Source organism: Elephas maximus, chromosome 5 (assembly GCF_024166365.1).
Source record: "Elephas maximus indicus isolate mEleMax1 chromosome 5, mEleMax1 primary haplotype, whole genome shotgun sequence".
Lineage (NCBI taxonomy): Eukaryota > Metazoa > Chordata > Mammalia > Proboscidea > Elephantidae > Elephas > Elephas maximus.
In genome coordinates, this window is record NC_064823.1 from 137,443,835 (window position 1) to 137,470,367 (window position 26,533).

General features: G+C 43.4%; 1 protein-coding gene across 1 annotated transcript in view; it reads left to right on the forward strand.

The window, feature by feature from the left end:
• LOC126077247 (sodium-dependent phosphate transport protein 2B-like) overlaps positions 1 to 26,533 on the forward strand; it is a 57,847-nt gene that overhangs the window by 19,533 nt on the left and 11,781 nt on the right. The window contains exons 2-5 of the mRNA XM_049886398.1: positions 19,051 to 19,130; positions 22,210 to 22,324; positions 22,414 to 22,545; positions 23,913 to 24,041. Of these exons, the coding sequence (XP_049742355.1) occupies positions 19,104 to 19,130; positions 22,210 to 22,324; positions 22,414 to 22,545; positions 23,913 to 24,041 (403 nt within the window). The 5' untranslated portion in view covers positions 19,051 to 19,103. The remainder of the gene's footprint in view (positions 1 to 19,050; positions 19,131 to 22,209; positions 22,325 to 22,413; positions 22,546 to 23,912; positions 24,042 to 26,533) is intronic.

The following is a 26,533-nucleotide window of genomic DNA, read 5'->3' on the forward strand; positions in this document are numbered from 1 at the left end:
TATCATTTATCATGTCAATAAGGTGCTGCTGCAGCAGGTGGTAGGGAGAAATGGCAACAGAGACAGAGTTTTTCTGCTGCCATGCTAAACGACTTGATAACACACTTACTATATAGGTAATTGTTCAATGAATTTGGTCTTTGAGTACTTCCACCTGCAAGGTTATGCAGCTGGTTGATTGCACAATAAGTCCTGATGATACCGTTGTCCACTTTCTCTCTGCCTCACAGATGTTGGCTTTTGTTAGAGACTAGGTATCCAGTGGATCATGCATTCCCTTAGTCCAAGAAGTCAAAGCCGGTCTGAGGGACTTTATATGTGGGAAATTATTTTTTCTTACTTGAACTCATCTGTATGTGTATTAAAAAAAACAGTTTCTATTGACTCACTTCCAACTCATGGTGACTCCAGGTGTGGCAGAGTAGGACTGTGTTCCATAGACTTTTCAGTGGCTGATTTTTAAGAATTAGATTGCCAGAACTTTCTTCTGAGGTGCCCCTGGATGGCCTTGAACCTCAAGCTTTTGGTTAGCAGCGGAGCATTTAACCATTTGCACCACCCAGGGGCTTCCTGTATGTGTACAGAACCAGCCAAATCATGTTTCCGTCTCATGATGGACTCTCCTCTAGGGATTTGATTTGGGTTCTACAAACTTAATCAAGCATCTTCTTAAATGGGATTACTCACATTCCTGAGGCACGTCAAGCGAGACTGGAATCTGCTCCAACATTTTTTCGGAAGCAAGTGCAAGTTTCATAACCAGCCTTGGGGGGAAGATGCCAGATGTCCAGATGGACAAAGATATAACCTTCTGGAAGGGTAGGCAGTCAGAAGGTGTGAGTGGAGTCGCAGATTGTACTTTGGAGTTAAAAAAAAAAAAAAAAAAAAAAGGTGAGACAATTCTGACCACTGAGGGGGCAGGGAGAGGCTGCTTTTTAGCCTGCTTTGTGGGAATCTATGTAAATTCTGGGCCATGAGAATCTAGGTGAATTCTAGATGGTGGAGTCTACAGCACATCAGTATAAAACAGCTTCACACCTTCAGATGCATTAGTGGCAGTCATTGTTTGGTTATCCACTCTTGCGTGAGGGGGCAGTGCTCTTGACTGCTAAACCAAGGGGAGTAGAACCGCCTTCTCCACTGAGAGCCCTTGCCTCATCGCTGACAGGTTTTTTCCACGCAGCTTGGACAGTCTTCAGACTGGCTGCAGGATGTGTTAATCCAGTTACTACAAAAACATCTGCCCTGGATTGAACTGTGTCCCCCCGAAATATGAGTCAACTTGGTTAGGCCGTGATTCCCCGTAGTGTGTAATTGTCCTCCATTTTGTGATTGTGATTTTATGTTAAAGAGGATTAGGGTGGGATTATAAAACCCTTACTAAGGTCACATCCCTGATCCAATGTAAAGGAAGTTTCCCTGGGGTGTGGCCTGCACCAACTTTTATCTTACAAGAGATAAAAGGGAAGAAAGCAGAGTTGGGACATCATACCACCAAGAAAGAAGCACTGGGAGCAGAATGTATCCTTTGGACCTGGAATTCCTGCGCGGAGAAGCTTCTAGTCCAGGGGAAGACTGATGAGAAGGACCTTCCTCCAGAGCTGACAGAGAGAAGGCCTTGCCCTGGAGCTAATGCCCTGGATTTGGACTTCTAGCCTGCTAGACTGTGAGCAAATAAATTTCTCTTTGTTAAAGCCATCCACTTGTGGTATTGCTGTTATAACAGCACTGGATAACTAAGACAATGTCCTTCTAGAATCTAGAACTCTAGAGTTTGCTCAAACGCCATGTCAGCGAAGGAATATGGTTGTTTTGCTTTCTTCTCTGTACCTCAGGGAAGCTGGTCAGTGGTCCTCTGAGACAAGGAATCTTCCAGCTGGGAAGGAAAACATCCGGGGGCCAGAAGGGTGGGATGCAAAGGCAGGAGGGGGAGGCGTATGAACTAAAATGTCCCCTCCTCAGTGAGGTCCTTCATGACCGCTCAATATAATTTGTCCTCTACCCTAGGCACTGTCTACTGAATCATTCTGATATATTTCCATATATGTTATAGCACTCATAGTTACCTAAATTATCTTGTTCATTCAGGTATTGTGTATGATCTGTTCCCACTCTCGCATATAAATTCTAGGGGAACCGGGATCTTATTTGTCTTGTTCCTCTTCAGCATCTGGGACAGTGCCTGGCCTACGGTAGGTGCTCCATAACTATTTGTTGAATGAATGCATGGATGCCCTGGGAGTGAACATTCTACAGAGCTCAAACTTTAGACATTTGGTTTAGAAATTTTACTAAAATGAATTATTTAGTATCATGTCTTCTATAAATAGAAGATGCCAGAAAATTGAACCTACTCTGAATGACTCAGGGGCATCATCACCAATGTTGGCCATTATCCTTGGCTGTAATTCAGTCGTATTGATGTGCATGAGGTTTTTTTTTGCCCCGACACAAACCATTATGATTGTTGGATGACTAGCTCAGCTTTTTATAGCTTTTCTCTCTCCCTTTTGGCTGGGCCCTCAGTTCTTTCTATCATTGGCAAGCCTAAAACAGCCATTCTCCTACTGCTTATTTATGGCTTTGGTGGATTTGGGAACTGGCTAATCAAGCTTGTGAGAGACAAATCTAAAATACAAACAGGTCGTGGCTGAGAAGTAAAGGAATCTCTTGGCAAAGTATATGAGTATTAAAACATGTCCTTGGTGGCATTTATTTATTTATTTAACATATTCCTTTTTTTTTCTTGCCTCATTCATGTAGGATAAGTTAGGGTATTTTCATTGCAAGCAACAGAAGCTGACTCTGGTTTTCTCAAGCAAAAAGGGGATTTTTTTGTGGCCTATGTTAGAGCTCATAGAATTGAAGGGATTCTGTGTCACCAAGGAGCTTCCATCTGCATGAGGAAATTAGATAAAAGCAGTTTGAGGCCATAAAGACAATGATATTTGGTGCCGTTGAGTTGACTTCAACTCACAATAACCCCATGTGACAGAGTAGAACCACTCCCATAGGAGTATAATCTTCATGGGAGCAGATCGCCAGGTCTTCTTCCCCCAGAGTCACTGAGTGTGTTCCAACTGTCAACTTTTTGGTTAGCAGTTGAGTGCTTAACTGTTTGTGCTACTAGGGCTTCTTTTAATAGAGGACAGTAATGTTTTTTTCCTGTTGAAACTCCAGATTATTTATGTAGATTCTAACTGAGCTAGGAATTCTGAGAAAGGAGAGACCCTTGTAGATTGATGAGTTGGAATTAGACTTCAAGAAAGAAGTGAGACATGTGTTGGAGCCTAAGGGCAATTGTCATATATCTAAGTGCAGAGGAGCAGGGGGATAGTATGGGCTCAGGGACCAGCACGAGCAAAAACATGGGAGCAGGACCCTGTGTGACATTTGTTAAAAATAATCAAAACTCAACAATTTGAACATAAGGTTTATTCTGAGCAGGTATTTTATACACATACAGGGAGACGGTTCTGGTTCTAGAAAAAGCAAATGGCTCAAAGAAGGTAGGTACAACGAGGCTTATAAAGAGAAGAGGAGGGAGAAACATAGATCAACCACTGGCTGATCTTAAATTGATTCATTGAACCCTGCCCTCTCCTTTTAACTGAGATCAACTGACATCAGGTTTCAAGATGGCTTCTGTCTCCCCCTCCCACCCCAGCCATATCTTCTGAAATTCAAATTTATTAAGCCTGGCTTTGAACAAGAAAGAAAGGATTTGCAATTTTGGGTGAAAGAAAAGCCACTGGTGGATTAATTTTGGTCAGAAATTTCTTTAAAGTGAAGATTTGTTTCATGGGTAGGAAAACCCCAGAATCAAAGCAAGATGTCTGCTATCAATTTCTCTCTCTGACACATTCTTAGGGGCAAATAAGAAACCAAGGATGTCTATCTGGAGCAGAAGTTTCCAGAGGGGGAGTAGTGGGGAGCGAGGCTGGAAAGGTAGGCCAGGCGATTAGAGGGCCTTGCATGCCCAGTTAAGGACTTGGGATGACTTCCATAGTGGAGCAATTGACCTGGTTGGACAGCAGAAACCAATCAGCAAACTTTAAGCAGTTCTTATTTATAGTCTCCCATGTTGTTGGAAACCCTGGTGGCGTAGTGGTTAAGTGCTATGGCTGCTAACCAAGTGGTCAGCAGTTCGAATCCACCAGGTGCTCCTTGGAAACTCTATGGGGCAGCTCTACTCTGCCTATAGGGTCGCTATGAGTCAGAATTGACTCGATGGCAGTGGGTTTTTTGGTTTATGTTGTTGTTGTTAGCTACCGCTGGGTCAGCCCCAGACTCATGACAAGCCCACGCACCGTGGGATGAAATGCTGCCGGGCCCTGCGCCATCCCCACTATGGGTTGCAGAGTGAACCCTTGTGATCCACAGATTTTTTTTTTTTTAATTTTTACTTATTTTGCTGTTGTTATTGAGACCATACACACCAAAACATAGCAATTCAACAGTTTCTACATGTACAACTCTGTGACACTGATTATGTTCTTCAGGTTGTGCAACCAGTCTTATCCTCCTTCCCTGAATTGTTTCTTCTCCATTAATCCATAAGGTTTTCATCGGCTGATTTTCAGAAATAGATCACTAGGACTTTCTTCCTACTAAAACCTGTTCAGAATCATAACAACGTGCATGCCTCCACTGACAGGTGGGCGGTGGCCACACATGAGGTGCATGGGCTGGGAATGGAACCCAGATCTCCTGCATGGAAGGTGTGAATTCTACCACTAAACCACCACTGCAGCCCAGCCTTCTATAGGTACTACTACTACCAGTTACTGTCAAGTCGATTCCAACTCATAGCGACCCTATAGGGCAGAGTAGAGCTGCCACATAGGGTTTTCAAGGAGTGATTGATGGATTCAAACTGCCGACCTTTTGATTAGCAGCTGAGCTCTTAACCAGGGCTCCCTTCTATACTCTTACATCGAAGGTGTGACTTATTTACCTTTTTTTTTTTTTAATCTCTCAAATGGAAACTGACCATGGGCAGATCTGTTGTTATTTTCTCCCCAGAATTCTACAAACTTGTTTTGAAATCTCTTGCCCAATTTAGAATGTGACTAAATTCTAAATTCCAGACAAAGTGAGCTAGGCCTTGAAGAGTGGGATTTTTGGTGCTTTAACACAGACCAGTCATTCCAGATAATAACAGGTAAAATTTGTTGAACCCTGACTATATGCCAGGCACTCATCTAATAGTTTGTATATATTTATTTAATCCTCTGTTATATTATTATATTTCCCAGTTTAGAGGTGAGGAAACTGAGATACAAGAGGCTACATAACTAGTCGTTTGTAGAGTTGGGCATCCAGCCTCAGATTGTATAACAAATCCCAAATTCTTAATTACCAGAGGGCCCCACAGTTGCTTAGGTAATCTGCACTAGGCATTTGACCAGTTACTGGCCAGTGCTAACCAAGTCTTCTCAAGAGAAAGATGTTGGTTTCCTGCTTTTTTCCCTTTCTTTATTAGATGGATGGATGGATGGATGGGAAGAAGGGCCCATTGTAGGTTACAGGTGAGCTCACTTAATGCCTCAGGAAAGCACCGTATCCTCATTGAATAACAATGGGCTACCCCAACAAACAAAAAAAAATTTTTTTTAAAGATAATGTAGCCCAGGGAAGTAGGGAAGATTAATGACTCTTCCTCCATTCCTACTAATTCTTAGTGGCCAGCACTTTGGATTTGAAAATTCATCCTTTAAGGTATGAATCTTGACTCAAAAACTGTCATACATCGTTCAAGGGCAATACTTTGAGTGCTAGGTGCTGGGGATGCAGCAATGAATGGGACGGATGTGGTTCCTATCTTCTCATGTATGTCCACAATTAATAAGGTTTTTTATGAGAAGATGCTTAGCAAAATGGCCTGAGAGCTAGTATGTGCTCAGTGTTAGCTGAATGAATTAATGAATAGAATAAAAGTAACGCTTTCTACAATGGTTTAGTAGGGGAGCTCAGAAAGCAACCTAGTTCAGCCTAATTCAGTGTTTTCCAGTCTTCTCTCAGTTACATACCACTGTCATGGTTTTTGCCATATTCACAAACTACCTTGGTAGTAATATTTGTAATTCAAGTGTAAGCATTTGTTATTTCTGCTTAAAATTTTCTTTGAAATGAAATCTTCTGTTAGTACTACAAATGGAAAATCATTATCCCTTGCTGCAACTAGAAAGTAACCCTGAAAATACATATAAGGGGGAAAAATGCAACAGTAATGTTGTTCAATTCTAGCCAGATATTTCTGCTTGGGAAATGTTCTGATCCTGAAGCATTCTTCCTAGTGTTTACAAAAGGGAGCTTAGCAAGTGTTAGAGAAGTGTTAGACTTGCTAGCACCCAGCTGAGACTTTCTCTTGTACAAAATAAATGCTCCATATTTTTACTCAAATAACACGTACTTTCTATGTTTGTTTGCCAACGGTGCCCTCCCTCTGTGAGGTATTTTCATAATCACTACTACTCCAATTTTTTTTTTAATGTGCTGCTGTAAAAGAAAATTAGCATAGTGCGCTTATGAAAGTACCTTGCTGATGGAGGGCTACAACTGGCAGACAAAAGTAGAAGGCTCACATTATTAGCATAAAAATACAGTAATGACAATATGCCACTTAGAATTAACAGACTCTTTTAAATGAAAAAAAAAAAATTTTTTTTTTAATTTATTTTAAATGAATGTATATTTTATTAAATTCAACGGTGACTACATGGCCTTGAAAAATAGCAGTGGATACATACCCACAAATTATTTGTTCAGGCTTCAGGTAATGAATGCTTGGTGAATATATGCTGCAGAGACAGGGACTTTTTATTGTGCATAGCTGTATCCCTTCTAGCACCTACAGCAATACTTTGCACATAGTAGGCACTCAGTAAATGTTTGTTGAATGAGTGATTAGGGGTCTGTGATTCTCCTGGTTTAATATTCTTTGAATCTTTTTAGGATTTTTTTTTTTCTCATCGTCGCCTGTCAGGTTTATAGTTTGCAAAGAAAGCTATTCTAGGCAACTTTAGAGAAATACAAGGGACCTGCTCTTGTCTGACTTCATTCCTTGGTTTCACCTCTGATTACGTCTTAAATGTCAATCTCCATCAGATACCAAGAGTTCCTGACAGATTATCTGCATATCTGTAGACCTAGATCTGGATGCCCCCAAAACACCAAACCCGTTGCCGTCAAGTCAATTCCGATAACTATAGGACAGAGTAGAACTGCCCCATAGAGTTTCCAAGAAGCACCTGGTGGATTTGAACTGCCAACCTTCTGGTTAGCAGCCATAGCACTTAAGTACTATGGCACCAGGATTTTCTAGATCTGGACAAGACCTTTTAAATTCCAGGAGGCCCCAAACCTATTCTCAGCTCTGGCTGCGCAAAAGAATCACATGGGAAGATTTTCAAACTTTGCATTGCCCACACCTCAGCCCAGAAGATTGAACTGAAATCTCTTGAGGGAGGGGCCTGGCATCTGTATTTCGTCAAATTCCCTGGGGGGGGCTCTAAAGTTCAGCAAGTACTGAGAACCAAGGGGTCCCATGCTCCTCTGGAGAACAATCAGATGGTAAAATTGTAAATTCCAGGGGTCCCCACACATGTCTCAGCCTCCCAAGAAGCTGCCTTCATCTTTGAGCTTCCTTCCTCTCATTTTCCCACATGGAGACACATGTCCATCCAGTCAACTAAGGCTGGACTGAAATCCCATGTGGTCATTATTGGGAGAAAATATGGTTCTTAAAAAGCTTCCAGTCTCTTGGGAAAATAAAATATGAATATTTGGGTATAATTCGTACATTAAATATGTAATGTCTATTATTTTTATTATGCAGCAGGCTTGGTGCTTACTGCTGGGGACAGAGGTGAGCAAGAGAGCTGGTGCCTCTCCACATGGGGTTGACAGTCTGGCTGGAAAGAGAGACGCTAAGCAGTAGTGAGGTGAGATGTGTGTTATAGTAGAGAAGAACAGGGTACTCTCAGGACACAGACCAAGGGACTTAACCTGGTTTAGAGAAAAGGGAGCATTTCCTTGATATTTAAGCTGAGATCTTGAAGATGAAAAGGAGTCAGCCAGACCAGTGTAAGCCTCTTAGGAGCAGAAATCATGTTTATCTTCGTCATTGTACTCAGTGCCTGGCTCATGATAAACAAACATCAAACCAGTTGCCAGCAAGTCCATTCCTATTCATGGCAACTGCATGTGTTTCAGAGTAGAACTGTGCACCATAGGGGTTTCAGTGGCTGTGACCTTTCGGAAGGAGATCGTCAGGCCTTTCTTCTGAGATGCCTCCGAGTGGATTCGAACCACCAACGTTTTGGTTAGTAGCTGAGCATGGTTTGTGCCAACCAGGCACTCCTTGGCTTGTGGTAGAGGCTCAGTAAATTTTTGTTGAATGATGAATAAATAAATAAATGAGCAAATAAACAGGTAGGGTTGAGGAGCCTGGGCACTGGAAAAAACAAGGGAAAAGTGTCATGTCTGAAGCAGGGGGTGTCAGAGGGAAAATCCTGAGATTTGTTATTACAGGGATAAGCAGGGGTTAGATCAAGGAGTCTCATGAACTATGAAGAGGAGTCTGGACTTTCTCTTGGGGTCAAGGGGAAGCCACTGAAGGTTTAGCAGAGCAGCAACTGACACATTTGTATTTTGGAAGCATCACTTTGGCTGGGGTCTGGGATTGCATTAGTGGGACAACTGGGAGATTGGAGACCAGCAGTGCAGTGATGATACAAGAACAACGGTGATCTGCTCTAGGGGATGGAGAGATGAGGATTACATGGGCAGAATAGATTGGATTTGATGATTGATTGGATTTGGGGTGAGGGAGAGGGCAAAGGCATTGAGCTGACCCTTATACAGCTGGCTCAAGGAATCTTAGAGGATGCTGATGCCATTTGTTAAAACAGGAAACACTGGAGGTAGAGCAGTTTTGGGGTGAAGATGCAGTGTTTATCTTTGGTCATGCTGATTTTGGGTTGTCTGGGGACCATTCAAATGGATATGCCCCAAAGGCAGTTGAATGGCCATGCTGGGAGTTTAGGAGAGAAACCTGAGCTGGAGGCAGAGTTTTGGGAGGGCTCTAAAAAAAAAAAAATTTTTTTTTTTTTTTTTTTTTTCTAGGCAGTTAAGGCCAAAGGGAGTGGTGAGACTCCTGGGAAGATGGTGTGAAGGGAGGAGGAAGACTGAGCTCTTCCACATTTTGCAACTGCCTGGACCACAGTTAGCTTATTGTTGTGGTGGAGGCCTGCACAGCCCCTCCCTCAAGCGGTTGTTTGGGAGGGGCACGCTAATAAAATGGCACTGTGGACTGGTGGGATATCCAGATGACGATCTCAGCAGCCATTTGGACACCTGAGACTGGAGAAGAGACCTGCAAGTCACTCCCACCCCAGGGAAAAGTTCTTAAACCTCATCTTGTCAAGGACTCTTTGTGGATATAATAAAAGCATTGGACATGCTCCCCAGAAAAATGCGTATACACACAAACTCAGAATAAACTTGCATTAAAATTCGACCCAGTCATCAAATGGGTGTTTTATTGTGCCCTTGAAATTGGCTTTTGTGCCTAGAAAGGATTATACAGAAAAGATTTCAGTTTTTTAAATTTTCTTTTTTTAAACTAGGTTTAATTTTGTGGGCTTTTTCTTTTAGGAAATTTAAGTATCTTTTCTGTCTAACCCCAAAGACCTTGAACTTGATGGAATTTTTGCTTCTCTCATGTTCTTAGCATCTGGTCTGACCCCCACAGCATACAGACCATACAGTAATGTTGGATTGTATCTCTCAAGGTTTTGTCCCAGTCTGTGGTCAAGTAAATCTCAGGCCGTGCCAGTGACAGCAGCAAGTCTGTATGAGACTTACGAGCCCCACATTATGACCTCCGAATTGTACTAACAAAGGCATTTAGAGAAAGCAGGGCAGCAGAGAGAACTTGTTCAAGGAGAATGAGGGTCTATAGGAGGAGGTCAAGCGGTCAGTGGCAGCCCAGATTGATCGAGAGCCAGGAAGGGAACCAGAACAATGCAGAGTTACAGAAGCCAGGGGTGGACAGAGTTTCCAAAAAAAGGCATTTATCAAAAATGTCAAAACTACAGAAAGATTGAAATGGAAAGATCAGAAGGAGCTTTGTGTCTGAATCTATTATTTATTTGCTAAGCTCCTCCAATATTAGGTGCAAAGACCAATATTGTTTAACAGAGCATTCTTTTTTCCTAAAATGTGTTAGAGTTTCTAGATCCCAAATCCTGTATTACAGTCAAAGAAAAAGCCAAACCAAACCCACTGCCGTCAAGTCCATTCTGATTCACAGCGACTCCATAGGACAGAGTAGAACTGCCCCATACGGTTTCCAAGGAGCGCCTGGTGGATTTGAACTGCTGACCTTTTATTTAGCAGCCAAAGCTCTTTACCACTACTCCACCAGGGTTTCTATAATCAAAGAGGCAGCTATGTCTTTTCACACGGGCTCCATTTTGTCTATTTTGAAATACCAGGTATTTCAAACTTCTGTCAAATGTCGTTGGTCTACTATTCTAGAGATTGAAAGAAGAAATGATCATTTGACTTTACTAAGGCGCCCTGGTGGAATAGTGGTTAGAGCTCGGCTGCTAATCAAAAGGTCAGCAGTTTGAATCCACCAGCTGCTCCTTGGAAACCCTATGGAGCAGTTCTACTGTGTCCTACAGGGTTGCTATGACTCAGAATCTACTCCACGGCAAAAGGTTTTTTTTTTTGTTTTCTTTTAAAGTCACCTTTTCCTGTGTCTCTTGGTGAGAGGAATTGGAATTGCTCTTTATACTGTAAGCCTCCTAAGCAGGAGTGGAGAGCAGGGCCGCACAGTACCCCAAACACAGATTTAGGGCACAAGTTGCGAAGTGGCAGTTTCTACCAGTTAAGGTTGTTTGGAAGCAAACAGAAAGCACTCCAGCTCAGGGTTTCTCAACCTTGACCCTACTGGTATTTTGGGCTGAATAATTCTTCTTTTGGGGGGCTAATCTCTGGTTGTGCCCTGGTGGTGCAACAGTTAAGCACTTGGCCTTTAACTGAAAGATTGGCATTCCAACTCACCCAGCATCTCTGCAGCAGAAAAGACCTGGTGATCTATCCGCATAAAGATTACAGCCTAGAAAACTCTGAGGTAGTTTTACACAATAACATTCTCTGCATTGTAAGATATTTAGCAGCATCCCCGGCCTCTACCCACTGCGTGCCAGTACGCCCTCCTCTCCCACTCTGACCACCAAAAATGCCTCCAGACATTCCCAAATGTCTCTTGGGGGGCAGAATTGTCCCTGGTAGAAAAATCACTGCTTTCTATAGGGTTTTCAATGGCTGATTTTTCCAAAGTAGATCGCCAGGCTTTTATTCCGAGTTGCCTGTGGGTGGACTTCCAACCTTTAGGGCAGCAGCCAAGCACCTTAACAGTTGCAAAATCCTGTGGAGGGAGCACAGTTCTACTCTAGCACACATGAGGTCTCCGTGAGTCGGAATTGACTGGATGGCAACTGGTTTTTTGTTTTTGTTTTTGGATAACTACCACTTAATCAGTTGTTGTTGTTAGTTGCTCTCGGGTGGAGCCAGCCTGGCCTTTTTCAGGCACTGCTGTCTTGGTCACATGCTGTCCGCTCTTTATCATTGCCTTGGCCTGTAAGGTGGGGCCCCCCTGTACACAGGCACATTTCTGTGGAGCCTCTGGAAGGCTTTGATTTTGTACCAGACCGTGTTAGACAGACAGGTTCTGCCCCTTACTAGCTGGGTGCTCTTGGGCAAGTTATTTAATTTCTCTGAGCTCTGGTTTTCCCATATCTGAAATAATGATATGTAAATAATACCTCTTTGGAGCTATTAACTCTCTGTCTCCATTTTCTTATCTGTAAAATGGGATTACTAATGTACCTACTTCCTTGGGCTGTTGTAAAGATTAAATAATAAACACGGCTAAAGTGCTTGCAGCTCTTTTTCCCAGAATGGGCTCAAACAGTGCTATAATTTTTATTATTGTCCAAATTAAGTGATAGTTTGTGCAAAGGACTGAGTATGGTGAGGCGTAAGCTTAGAATTTTCTCCACTGAAGATGAAGAAAGGGGTCATAAAAAATCTCAGTGTTTCCTGATTTTAGATTCAAATGGATATATTATTATGTCTAAAATTTAACAGCAATTGCCTCTTGTCCATTTTTTAAAATTTAGAGTGTTAACCTGTCTGTCAGCTTGTACTTTGATGGCTTGCGTGTCGCTATGATGCTGTAAGCCATGCCACTGGTATTTCAAATACCAGCAGGGTCACCCATGGTGGACAGGTTTCAGCAGAGCTTCCAGACTAAGACCAGAAAGAAAGGCCAGGCGATCTACTTCTGAAAATAAGCCAGTGAAAACCTTACAGATCACAACAGAACATTTTCTAATATAGTGCTGAAGATGGGGTAGGACTAGGCAACATTTTGTTCTGTTAAACATACGGTCGCCATGAGTCCAAGCCTACTCCATGTTAACTAACAACGACTACATCCCTACCTTTTAATCTTCTTTCTTTGGTCTCACTTGCCTCTCAGTTCATCACGGTCAGATGCTTGCTCTGTGACTTGATCTTGCCCCCTCGGTAAGTCATGGCACCTTCCTCTGCTTGCATTCCCTCCCCTCATCTTGTTTCTGTCTCGATTTCTCAATCCCTTTTCTCCCTCTTTTGTTTTCCTTGCCATCTTTTTTCCTTCTCTGTCTCTTTCCTTTAACCGCTGAAATCTATCGTTGTTTGTATTTGTCTAATAAAAAGTGTGATGGTGTGTTCTTTAAAAACTATTAAATCACAAAACAAAAACTGACACAGAGAAAATTTGGAAAAAAAAAAAAAAACCCAAAACCAAACCCATTGCTATCAAGTCAATTCTGACTCATAGTGACTCTCTAGGACAGAGTAGAACTGTCCCATAGCGTTTCCAAGGTTATAAATCTTTACAGAAACAGACTGCTACATGTTTCTCCCGCTGAGCGCTGGTGAGTTCAAGCCACTGACCTTTCAATTGGAAAAATAGAGAACATTAAAATCCCCTTAATTCAATCATTGCATCCTAACTCAATCATTCTGAGAAATCTGAGTGCATCTTGCCTTTTTTGTCTTTGCTAGCTTTTTCTTTTTTTTTATCTTGGCATATTTCTATGAAGTCAGTCTTTCTTATTTTATGTCATAAACATCTTTATGTTGCAACATTGTTTCCTAGCTGACATTTTTTAAAAAGTGGCTACAAATAGTCTAGTTTATCTAGTATCATAATTTACTTAGTCATTCTCCTATTTTGGATGTGTAGTTTGCTTCCTTCTTGTCTTCTTTGTTTTTTCCAATTCTTTACCCTGTAATGAATAATATTTGTATGCATATGTTTTGGATCTTTTTTTGCCTTAATGTGGATTTCTCTAAGTATAATTACTAAGTCAAAGGGTAAAACATTTTTTACGTTTCTTAATACATATTTACAATTTTCCCCCAAAGGTTATATCAGCTTGAATTACCTATAACACAGAATATCTATTTCATTGTTTCATCACCATTACCTAAAAAAAAAAAAAGTACTGACAAGGAGAATCATCCTTTTTACTGTTTTAATATTTAGATTAAAAAATTATTGACAGTTTTCCAGGTTTGATTAGCAGATACATATCTTCTGTAGTGGATTTTCTGCTTATTCCTTTTTATTTATTGAAATGTTAATGTTTTTGCTAATTCATTTGGTTAACCTTTAAAAATAGAAAGGTTTTCAATCCATTGTTTATTATATTGATTGTAAATATTCCTTTTCTCACTGTATTTGCTTAATTTTACATATAGTCAAATCTATAGCTCTTTTTATCTATCTTATCTGTTCCGTATAAACTTCAAAAGTTACCTTTCCTCCAGGGTGTTATTAATATCGAATAATCTTTTCTACTAGTTTTTCTACAGTTTGAGTTTTTAAAGTCTTATATCTTTGCATTTGGTTTTCATATGTGAGATGAACAACAACAACAACAAAAAAAACCCGTTGCGGTCGAGTCGATTCTGACTCATAGTGACCCTATAGGGCATAGTAAACTGCCCCATAGGGTTTCCAAGGAGCGCCTGCTGGATTTGAACTGGCGACCTTTTGGTTAGCAGCCATAGCTCTTAACCACTATGCTACCTGTGAGAAGAGGTGTATCTAATTTTTTTCCTAAATTGCTAATTGATTTCTCTAGAAAATTAATTACTAATCCCTGAAATTAAAATTGGTTCGGGATGCCTTCTTTATCAAATATAGCAGGAATCTGTTTTTGAGCCATTTTATTCAGTTTATCCATCATGTTGCTCTGAGACTGTTACTAGATTATTGTGATAGGTGTTACCTCTTAATGTGTTTTTTTTTTTTAATATATATATCTTATAGGGCTGTTTTCATCTCATGTCTTTACTTCCTTCTGAATTTTCTTCTATATTCCTGCCTTTTTTTTTTTTTTCCAGATGAGTTTTAGAATTCTCTTGCCAATGTCCATACCTTCTGCCTTCGTGGGATATCAGGATCAGCTGGCCCAAGTGGCCTCAGTCCAGTAGGGCTTGGTCAGGGGTATTTCTAACGTCCTCATAGGACATATGGGGAGCCAGACAAGCCTGCTCACACAGACCATCCGAGCAAGGGGCCTGATGTGAGTATTGAGCAGAACCATGTGACAAACCCAAAGGTCTTCAAACCAGAGAAGATTAAATCTCCACTAGGGAGGGAGCTGTTTTGAACAGATTTAGGGAGGGCTTCTGGCATGGGCGGGGCTAAGCTGTATATAAGTTTGTCCAGTGGGAAGCCTTTCTCTGTCTCAAGCAGCAGAGGGACTCTACCTCTTCCTACTGATTGCATCCTTCACAGGTATGAAGTCTGTCTTTCAGCCTGGGGGATCTAGAACCTTCACCACAGTGTACTTGGTTTCCCAAAGTCCTGGGTAGAGAGAGCTGGTTCTGGGCAGGCTGTGGAGGGTGTGATATCAGGGGGTGGTGTGTGTCCGGGTAGTGAAGGAAGTCCAAGGAACAGGCAAGGAGAGGAGAGGAGGGTTCAGGGGGTCTTCCATTTTCCAGCTCCAGCAGGTTCTTTGTGTTGGAAGTGGAGCCGGGAAGCAAGTCCTGCACCCAGCGTAATGTGGGTTTTAATGTATGTTAGTAAGCTCCCCAACAGGGGACTTCTGTTGGCAAGCTTGGGGTCCCTGGGTGGTACAAACCATTAATCATTGCTAACCGAAAGGTTGGAGGTTAGAGTATACCCAGAGGTGCCTCAGAGGAAAGGCCTGTTGTTGTTAGGTGCCATTAAGTCAGTTCCAACTAATAGTGACCCAGTAGGACAGAGTAGAACTGGTCCATAGGAAAGATCTGAAAAAACAAAAACAAACACGTTGCCATAAAGTCAATTTTGACTCATAGTGACCCCATGGGACAGAGTAGAACTGCCCCATACAGTTTCCAAGGAGCACCTGGTAGATTTGAACTGCTGACCTTTTGATTAGCAACCAAGCTCTTAACCACTATGCCACCAGGGTTTCCTATGAAAGGCCTAAAAAAAAAAACCAAAAAAGAACCAAAGGCCTAGTGACCTAAAAATCAACCATTAAAAATTCTGTGGAGTACAGTTCTGCTCTGAAACACATGGAGCCTCCATGAGTCAGATTCTACTCAATGGCAACTGGTTGGTTTGGTTGGCAAGTTAGGGTCAGGCTAGTAGAAGGTCCACAGATTCAATAGTTAGGTCTGTAAGAGGCTGTATGGAGTTGTGGCTAATCTGGGTTTGAATCCTGACTCGTCCAGAAACTAAATTCGTGACTTTGGGGCAAGATAACGAATTTTCTGAGCCTGAACACACATCTACAAAATGGATATAAAAGTAGTTAAGGTTATTGTGAAAGCTGATAAAAATGGTCTTATGGTTTGTCTCCAGATTTAGAGATTAAAAGCAATAGATTTTGACATCTGGGCTTCATGCTGTTTTATCACTTACTGGCGGTGCAGTGGTTAAGCATTTGGCTGCTAACCAAAACGTCGGCAGTTCAAATCCACCACCTACTCCTTGGAAACCCTATGGAGGAGTTCTACTCTGTCCTATAGGGTCATCAAGAGTCAAAATGGACTCAATGGCAAAGGGCTTTTTTTTTTTTTTTTTGCTTGTAGTGTGTGACTTATGGCAAAATGTAGATAACTATTGGGAGCCCTCATGGTGCAGTGGTCAATAGCTACATCTGCTAACCAAAAGGTTGGCAGTTCGAATCTACCAACTATTCCTTGGAAACCCTCTGGGGCAGTTCTGCTCTGTCCTATAGGGTCTCTATGAGTCAGAATTGATAGCAAAGGTCTGTTTTTTGGTTTAAAAAAAAAATTTTTTTTTTTTTTTTAAATTTCAAAGGAGCTCTGATGGCACAGTGATTAAGTACTCAGCTCCTGAGAAGCCTGGCAGTTTGAACCCACCAACCTCTCCAAGGGACAAAGATGTAGTGGTCAGCTTCCATAAAGATTGCAGCTTTGGAAATCCTATAGGGCAGTTCTACTCTATCCTATAAGGTCGACATGAGTCAGAATTGACACGTTTTTTTGGTGGTTGTGAGGATTAAATGAGAAGCCAATAAGAGTTTAACCCTGGATTAACCCAGAGTGGATAAACCATTCTCTTAGCAGAGGTCCCCTCCCTACCTGTCTAGGCATTTCCATCCCAGCTCAGGCAAAGGGGAATCCCTGGGTGGAGCTAATTGTTAAAGCACTTAGCTGCTAAAAAAAAAAAAAAAAAAAAGGTTGTAGGCACCTTAGAAGTAGCCTTGGTGCTTTAAGAACTCAGCTGCTACCCAAAAGGTTGGCAGTTCAGATCCATATTAGAAGAAAGGCTTGGTGACCTACTTCCAAAAAACCAACTACTGAAAACCCTGTAGAGCACAGTTCTACTCTGACACACATGGGATCCCCATGAGTTGGAGTTGATGGGCTGAAAAAAGACGCAATTGGCCTTTTTTTGGGCAAGGGGGAGGGGGCTAGGGCTTTGGGATGACTCTGACATGACCTCCAGGCAAAATTAGGCAGCCAGTTTTTCCCTCTTGTTTCTGGGAACTCAAGACATGAAGAAGGGCAGCCCCTCTCAGGGTGAATTGGACCACCTCACCCTTAGGGAGGTACCCAGAAGATCATATTAAGGCAGGAGGGAACCACCCAGTTCTTCCCCTCCCCAGCTCCTCCATGAATGCAAAGCTCTGGGTCTCGGTAAACAACTCTCACTGGTGCAAGGTGGAGGAGAACCTGGGGAGGTTGGGGTGAGGGGGCCTGCCCTTTTCTCTGGCTGCAAGATTGGGAAGAGGCATTTGCAAGTTGGGAAGGTCATAGCTTCAGTGACTAATGACAAGGAAAAATGCTTACAAACTCAAAGTTCTGTACAATGATCACGCTTCTATTAACATCTGCTCTAAGCATCTCATTTGCATGATAGTGGTGTACAAATCACTTTAGTTTGCAAGATGCCCCAGCCCAGCCCTGCAGGTTATTTATGGTCTCAGATACTCTTGTCTGCAGAGGGGGACTTAAGAATAGGAAGCCTCGTCAGATTTGGAGTTAAAGAGGTGACTTGAGTCTTCAAGTGTATAAATTTCAGCAAAGGCCAGCTTTGTTGATTCAAAGTGGAGAATTTAAGCAAATGCACCATTTGGTTGGGAGTGGGGTGAGTAAGTCAAGCGCCATAACCGCATCACTCTGGTGGAATTTTCCCACCACAGCAGCCCTTCTCTACAGTTACGTTAAGAGGTTCACATCCACAGGTATGTTGTTGTTGTTGTTAGGTGCCGCCGATTCGGTTCCGACTCATAGCGACCCTATGCACAACAGAGCGAAACACTGCCCAGGCCTGAGCCATCCTTACAATCACTGTTATGCTTGAGCTCGTTGTTGCAGCTACTGTGTCAATCCACCTTGTTGAGGGTCTTCATCTTTTCCACTGACCCTGTACTCTGCCAAACATGATGTCCTTCTCCAGGGACCAGGGACTGATCCCTCCTGACAACATGTCCAAAATATGTAAGACGCAGTCTCACCATCCTTGCTTCTAAGGAGCATTCTGGTTGTACTTCTTCCAAGACAGATTTATTCGTTCTTTTGGCAGGCCATGGTATATTCAATATTCTTCACCAACACCACAATTCAAAGGTGGCAATTCTTCTTCAGTCTTATTCATTGTCCAGTTTTCATATGCATATGATGAGATGGAAAATACCATGGCTTGGGTCCGGCGCACCTTAGTCTTCAAGGTGACGTCTTTGCTCTTCAACACTTTGAAGAGGACCTTTGCAGCAGATTTACCCCATGCAATGCGTTTTTTGATTTCTTGACTGCTGTTTCCATGGCTGTTGTTTGTGGATCCAAGTAAAACAAAATCCTTGACAACTTCGATCTTTTCTCCATTTATCATGATGTTGCTCATTGGTCCAGTGGTGAGGATTTTTGTTTTTTTTATGTTGAGGTGCAATCCACACTGAAGGCTGTGGTCTTCAAGTCCTCTTCATTTTAGCAAGCAAGGCTGTGTCATCTGCATAATGCAGGTTGTTAATGAGTCTTCCTCCAATCCTGATGCCCTGTTCTTCATATAGTCCAGCTTCTCGTATTATTTGCTCAGCATACAGATTGAATAGGTATGGTGAAAGAATACAACCCTGACGCACACCTTTCCTGACTTTAAACCAATCAGTATCCCCTTGTTCTGTCCGAACAACTGCCTCTTGATCTGTGTAAAGGTTCCTCATGAACACAATTAAGTGTTCTGGAATTCCCATTCTTTGCAATGTTATCCATAATTTGTTATGACCCACACAGTCAAATGCCTTTGCATAGTCAATAAAACACAGGTAAACATCCTTCGGGATTAGGATTTCAACGCGTATTTTGAGGAGATGATTACAGAAATCTTCAGTAAAAGTCTTATTTCCTCTAAAAAAGAAAAAAAGTGAAGGAACCCTGGTGGTGCAGTGGTTATTTTTGTGCAGGTTTGGTGCTTGGGAACCATTCACATCACTTCCTTTTTCAACCCTTTCCCAGGCCTGGTGAACTCAGACTCAGCAGAGAATCAAAGGGAGAGTCAAGTCTCCTGAATGGCATTCAAAATTAGGTTCAGAACCGTGAGTCCCTCCTTAACTTTCAATTATTGTTTTATTTATTTATTTATTATTATTATTATTCCTGGGTGGTGCAAATGGTTTGCCCTTAGCTGCTAAGCAAAAGATTGGTGGTTCGAACCCACTCAATGGTACCATGGAAGAAAGGCCTGGTGATCTGCTTCCATAAAGATTACAGCCAAGAAAATTCATTGGAGCAATTCTATTCTGTAGCATTTGGGGTTGCCATGAGTCGAAATTGACTTGACAGCAATGGATTTGGTTTTTATTAACTTTAAGGAAGGTGACCAAACATTATATACACAGTCTAATGCCTGACCTCTTACTTTAAGTCTCCATAAAGAAAAGCAAGCTATTTCAGCCATTAAGGTTGAACAAGAGTTCCTGAATGTGGTTTTCCTTTTAAAAAGGCCAGTTGCCAGGGTGGTAGCTGACAGGGGAGATGGCGCCCAGGGTCCCATTTTAGCCTTCTGTTGGGTAGGGGTCTTCTGGAGCACCTGTACCTGGGCCAGTGCAACCTCCAGCCTCTAGTGCAGCCTTAACTGGCCCAAGTGCCTCCACACCTGCAGTGGCATTTGCTTGGGAAAGTCAGGGATCCACTTATCACTGAAACATTCAGGAAGCTATTTGGGCCCCATTCTCCACCCCTCAACCCAGAAGGGAGCCATTTCTTTGGAGGTTTATTGTTAATTGGAAAAAAGTGGTCATACAACAATCTTAGAAGCAATTGTTAGTTGCCATCGACTCGATTCTGACTCAGGGTGACCCTACATGTGCAGAGTAGAACTGCTCCGTTGCGTTTTTAGAAGCCGATCTCCAAGTCTGTCTTCCAGGGTGCCTCTGGGTGGGTTCGAACTGCCAATTTTTCAGCTAGTAGTTGAGTGCTAATTTATTCCTTCATATCTTCAGTTAACCAATTTTTGGAGCCCCAACTGTGTGCCATGCATGCAATGTTCTGTGTTGGGGTAGAGCAGTAGAGAGGACTGCCCTCAGGACCTCTTACAGGTTTAAAGAAAAAAAAAAACAACAAAAAAACTTAGATCATTTCAGAGTGGCTGAAGTGCTATGAAGGAAATAAAACAGGGTGACAATAGCTGGGGCAGAGAGATGCTCTTGAGACCTGAACAATAAGGAGGAGTGCCTTGTGTAAATCTGGGAGTGGGGAGCAACTGACCCAGGTAGAGGGGAAGGCAGAGCAAAGGTCCTGGGGTGGGAGTGAGTGTTGGAAGCAGAAAGAAGGTCAGTGTGGCCAGAGTATGTGAGCCAGGGGAGGGAGGGACAGGAGGCGACATTAGGGGGCTAGGCAGAATTTGAGGGCTGGGGAAGTGTCTGGAGTTTGTTCCAGAAGCAGGGGTGGGGGAAGTCATTGGTGGGTTTTCAGCAGGTGAATAAGAATGGACTGCGGGGGGCAAAGGTGAAAGCAGGTAGGAGGGAACTGAGGCAGGCCACCCTGTCTGCCCTGAGGAGGCAGGGAATGGGGGTCCCCACTGATCCTGTGTAGGTCAGGAGCCTCAGTTCACTTCTGATACCTGCAGGTGAGCCACATCTTTCCCCATGCTGGAGGGATGTTGATGAGGCCTGGGGCCACAATTCCGGTCCCTGCTGGTTACCCCAAGGCCCTCTGTGGCAATAGCTTTTAGTCTTGTTTGTATTATCGTATGTCCTTGTAAAGCCTCAGGCTTGGTGCCTGAGTTGAGGGTGACCTCAACTGCTTAGAACCTATGCAGTAAGAAAAAGTTTTCTGATCCCCCAAGGCAGACGTTATTAAGTCTAGGAAGAAGTCACGCACGTAAGTAGCTCCGTCAGGCCCTTTTCAGGTTTGCTTACTCTTGCTTTACATGTGGTTAACACTGTGTTAGTTGAAGGGATAAATGAATGAGGTGATCTAATATCCCAAAACAGATGAGAAATAGCAAAACGATGAAGATGATGACAGTGATGATAATAAAGATAATGATAAAGCAGGAGTGGTTACTGCTAGACAGAGTTAGTGATAACATGAAAATGGCTGATGAATGGCCTCACAGCTAGGAAACCCAAATTCTCAGATGGTGATATTGTAGAGACAGCATAGCTTTGAGGTAAAAGCACAGTTGCTGGAGCCCACAGTTTAAGTGCCTGATTTTAAATCCTGGCTCTGCCACTTACTGTGTGACCTTCGGTAAGATCCTTAACCTCTCTGTGCCTCAGTTTGCTCCTCAATAAAATGAGGATAATCAACTTGCCTCATCGGGTTGCTTGGGGATTAAATGAGTTGATTTGTGGAAAGCACTTACAACAGTGTCTGGCACAGAGCAAGCAACATATGTGTTAGCCCTGTGGATGATTACGTGACATGAGACAGAGCCAGTAAGTGGTAGAGCCAGCATTCAAATTCAGCAGTCTAACCCAGAGTCCACCCTCTTCACCATACCCCCCACCTCCCGTCTTAGTTAACTAGCGCTGCTACAACAGAAATACCACAAATGAGTGGCTTTAAAGAGCAGACATTTATTTTTTAGAGTTTAGGAGGCTTCTTGTTATTAGGTGCTTAACTGTTTTCATCACTAAAGGACTCCTAAAAAAAGGATTAGCAAAACAATTAGGGTCAACTAATTACGTAGAGAAACCCTGGTGGTGTAGTGGTTAAGTGCTACAGATGCTAACCAAAAGGTCCACAGTTGGAATCCACCAGGCGCTCCTTGGAACCTCTACGGAGCAGTTCTACCCTGTCCTTTAGGGCCGCTGTGAGTTGGAATCGACTCGACGGCAGTGGGTTTCGTTTCTGGTTTTTAATTATGTACAGTTGAGGCTGATCGGACCTACTGGAAGAAGTGGTCTGATGTGGTGGCACTCTAGACAAGTGGCTGGACGAGGGATACGGATGAGTAAAATGTGGCTCAGTAGATCCAAACTTAGAAGGTATAGCATGAGCGTGACACCCACACTTCCTCTACTCCCCACAAAGAGAAGCATTCCTACCAGGGGTTCTCCCCATCATGGCAGTACCCGCATCACGCCAACTGGACTTTACCTGACCTTCTTCTAGGCATGTGCCTTCTTTTGGGGGTGGCTTCTTTAAGCTCTCCTTTTCCATCCACAGACAATGGCTTCTTGGCCTGAGTTGGAAAATGTCCATGCAGACCCCAATAAATGCATTGAAGGGGCCACTAGTCAGCAGTCCGCCACGCCTGCAAAAGGTGAAGAGGCCGCTAAAAGTGAGTAGTGCTCATTCAGCCGAGGACTGGCCTCCTGTGAGGACCCAAGGGACTCAGGTCTGACTCCTGTCTTTCGTTTGTTTGGGCAGATGCCTCCGTGAGTCCTGTAACTGAGATGGATCTGTCTTCTTTCAACACTGTGCCAGTCAACGATGCATCCACAGAGGTGGAAGACCCCTGGGACCTGCCTGTACTTCAGGACACGGGGATCAAGTGGTCAGGTAAAAATGAAGCCAACTCATTACAGCTGGGGCGAGGTGGGGAGGGGTACTGTCCATTGCAGGTACTGGCACCACTTGTTCACTCTTGTGTGTCACCTTCCCCCTTTTCATTGTTCTCATGTCTTAGATCAAGGGTCCCGACAAGGGATGCCACCTGGCTGTCATTGCAGTTTAGAATTAAAGCACAATATGTTGTTAGGGCTATTTGTTCCTACAGCAGAATTGTCATGCAACAAATGTGCCAGGCACTGGGGTTGTAATCAAGGCAGACACTGTCTTGCTCTTTGTTGCATGCCAGCCATGTACTGGGTACTGTCGTTGGTGCTGTGAGCACAGCTGTGAACAGACAAGGCCCCCGGCTGGTCTCAGAGAGCTCTTTGTACGGCCCCTCACCTGAACGTGGACATCAGGGGAGGCTCCTGGAAGAATGGTTGATGTGTCCTGCTTCCATCATGGACACAGGCCTCAGGGACACCTCATTCACCTGCTAATGCCTTACAAGGCACATGAACTTGCAGTAGCTCCCGGCTCCTATACGAGGATATTGGCACCTATGGAGGCATCGTGGAAAGGCACAATTAGACAGGCGAATGTGCAGCCAGAATAGCTGGGGTGCAGGTAATTCTGCATTTCTTTTCCAGGTGCAGGGTGTAAGGTTTGTGGAGCTGGGAGGGAAGGGAGGCTGGAGTTAGGATGGATGGCAGCTGAGAAGGAGGGGAACTGGGCTGGGAAGGAGGAGAGCTGGGAGGCAGGGCAGCTGCGATAGGAGGGATCTCACCTCTCCTACTCTCACTTCCTAATCAGGAAGAGGAGATACTGAAGCAAGGCCTAGAGAGAGAATATGGGGGGATGCTGAAGGAGGGAGAAGGAGGTGAGGACCATGCAGGGCTTTAAAAGTGACTGGAGAAAATAGCAGTCAAGGAAGGAGCATCACAGGGAGGGACCAGGGCCTAAAGGCCCTCCACAATTTCTGTCATGAAGCCACATTCTAGAAAATACTCTGCCATTATCCCTAATCCAGCATTTAGCAGGTGGCCTCTTACCTGCCTCACTCAGCAACAGTGTGGCTCAGCTGGGCCTGGAGCCTGGTTTGCCTGTCTGTGTCCTGGATTGAACGCCTCCTCCCAAATGCTCCTTTAGAGTCACTTCACCAGGGGGCTAGCTAAATGGACTACAGTGGTGGCTGCTTTGAAAACTGCGTCCATGGACACTTTGGATCTGTTGGCCTTCCTATACCCAAGAGCTCACTGCTCCACCTGACTGCCTCTGTCCACAGGAGGAGTGTTCTGAGCTCATTGCTAAAGGTCTCAGTATTTCAGACACTAAAATTCACCTTCATGCTTTTTTTTTTTTTTTTTTACCCCCAGAGAGAGACATCAAAGGGAAGATTCTATGTATATTCCAAGGGATTGGGAAATTCATTTTACTTCTGGGATTTCTCTACTTGTTCGTGTGCTCCTTGGATGTCCTCAGCAGTGCCTTTCAGCTGGCTGGAGGTATGGATGGACGTGGGAGGTGTCTAATTGAATTGGGTTCAGATGGAACAACTTAGCAAGCCCTCAAGCTGCAGGATCCTGGAATGTTTTTGGAATAGAAGCTACTTCAGAGTTAATCTTGCCCTCCATTTTACAGAAGAGGAAACTGAGGCCCCTAAATAGGCTATGATTTGCCAGGGTGGCTTAGGCAGGAGCCAAGGCTTCAGTCAATGCCAGGCTGATGACTCATCGGCTCTGACAGCCCCATGTCTGTCCACAAGCCCCAGGGAGAAAGCAGTTTGATATGAGGACTTTTCTTCTGAGGGGTCCATGATGTCTTTGGACCTCCCCACCTGTGGGATTATAGGATAATGGTTGCCCTCTTAGGCCGCAGCTGGGCCTTTGCTGGGAGGAGGACAGGGTTTTTCAGGCTGGGGGAATCTGCACCCATGGCAGTTGTCCAAACATCTTCTAGTACTGATATGGCCAGGCAATGCGAGGGGATCTGGAGGTGAAGTTGCCCTATGCGTGGTAACCTTTGTGCCCCCAGTGGCACTTTGACAGCCAACTGCTTGCAGGCATTTTCAAGGGCATAGTTTATTCCACCCCAAAGCCCTTCCCATTTACAAAGTACAAGCCCGAGAGAGAGAGCAGTAATTATTCCCAAGGTTCACAGTGGAATTAAAACTCAGTTCCAAGAGATACCAAAGGCCAAGATGTTTGCACTTCTTGGTTCCACTCTTCTTTATGGCCTAGAAGAATTGGGGGAGAGGGTGCTTGTAGGGGAAGATGAGAGGGGCAGCCGCTACTACTGTTCCCCCGGTCCCTTGCAGCATCAAGGATGGTCTTCACTCTGCCCTGGAGTAACTGTGTAATCTTAGGAAAGTCACACTGTCTCTCTGCACCTCAATTAATAGCCTTGTTCTTGTTAGGTGTTATCCAGTCGCTCCTCATAGCAACCCTGTGCACAACAGAAAGATGATCTTGTACCATCCTCACAATCGGTACTATGTCTGAGCCCATTGTTGTAGCCACTGTGTCAATCCATGTTGTAGAGGGTCTTTCTCCTTTTAGCTGACCCTCGACTTTACCAAACATGATGTCCTTCTCCAGGGACTGATCCCTCCTGATAACATGTCCAAAGTATGTGAGAAGAAGTCTCACCATCCTTGCATCTAAGGAGAATTTTATCTAAACTTCTTCTAACACAGATCTGTTCCTTCTGACAGTCCTTGGTGTCTTTAATATTCTCCTCCAACACCACAATTCAAGTGCATCAATTCTTCTTCCATCTTCCTTATTGTCCAGTTTTTGCATGTATATGATGCTATTTAAAGTAATACCATGGCTTGGGTCAGGCACACCTTAGTCCTCAATGTGACACCTTTGTTTTTTTTTAAAACACTTTTAAAGAGGTCTTCTGCAGCAGATTTGTCCAATGCAATGCATTGTTTGGTTTCTTGACTGCTGCTTCCCTGGGCATTGATGGTGGATCCAAGTAAAGTGAAATCCTTGACAACTTTTCCATTTATCATGATGTTGCTTATTTGCCCAGTCATGAGGGTTTTTATATTCTTTATGTTGAGGTGTAACTCCTACTGAAGGCTGTGGTCTTTGATCTTCATCAATAAGTGCTTCATGTCCTCTTCACTTTCAGCAATCAAGGTTGTGTCATCTGCATAATGCAGGTTGTTAATGAGTGTTCCTCCAATCCTGATCCCATGTTCTTCATATAATCCACCTTCTTGGATCATTTGCTCAGCATACAGATTGAATAAGTATCGTGAAAGGATACAACCCCGATGCACACCTTTTCTGATTTTAAACTACACAGTGGTTTAAAGTGGTTATTCTCTTAGAATACGTAGTATCCCCTTGTTCTGTTCTGCTTTTGTTCTCCTTCTGTTCGAACAACTGCCTCATGATCTGTACGCAGGTTCTGCATAAGCACAATTGAGTGTTATGGAATTCCCATTCTTCGCAATGTTAGCCATGATTTGTTATGGTCCACACGGTCAAATGTCTTTGCATAGTCAATAAAACACAGCAAACTTCTTTCTGGTATTCTTGGCTTTTACCCAAGAACCATTTAACATCAACAATGATATCCCTGGTTCCACGTCCTGTTCTGAATCCAGCTTGAATTTCTGGCAGTTCTCTGTCAGTGCACTGCTGTGAACATTTTTGAATGATCTTCAGCAAAATTTTACTTGCATGTGATATTAATGAAATTGTTCGATAATTTACATATTCTGTTAGAGCACCTTTCTTTGGAATGGGCGCAAATATGGATCTCTTACAGCTGGTTGGCCAGGTAGCTGTCTTCCAGTTTTCTTGGCATAGGCAAGTGAACATCTCCAGTGCTGCATCCATTTGTTACAATATCTCAATTGGTATTCTGTCAGTTTCTGGAGCCTTGTTTTTCACTAGTGCCTTCAGTGCAGCTTGGATTTCTTCTTTCAGTACCATAGGTTCTTGATCATATTCTACCCCCTTCAACGGTTTCATATCAA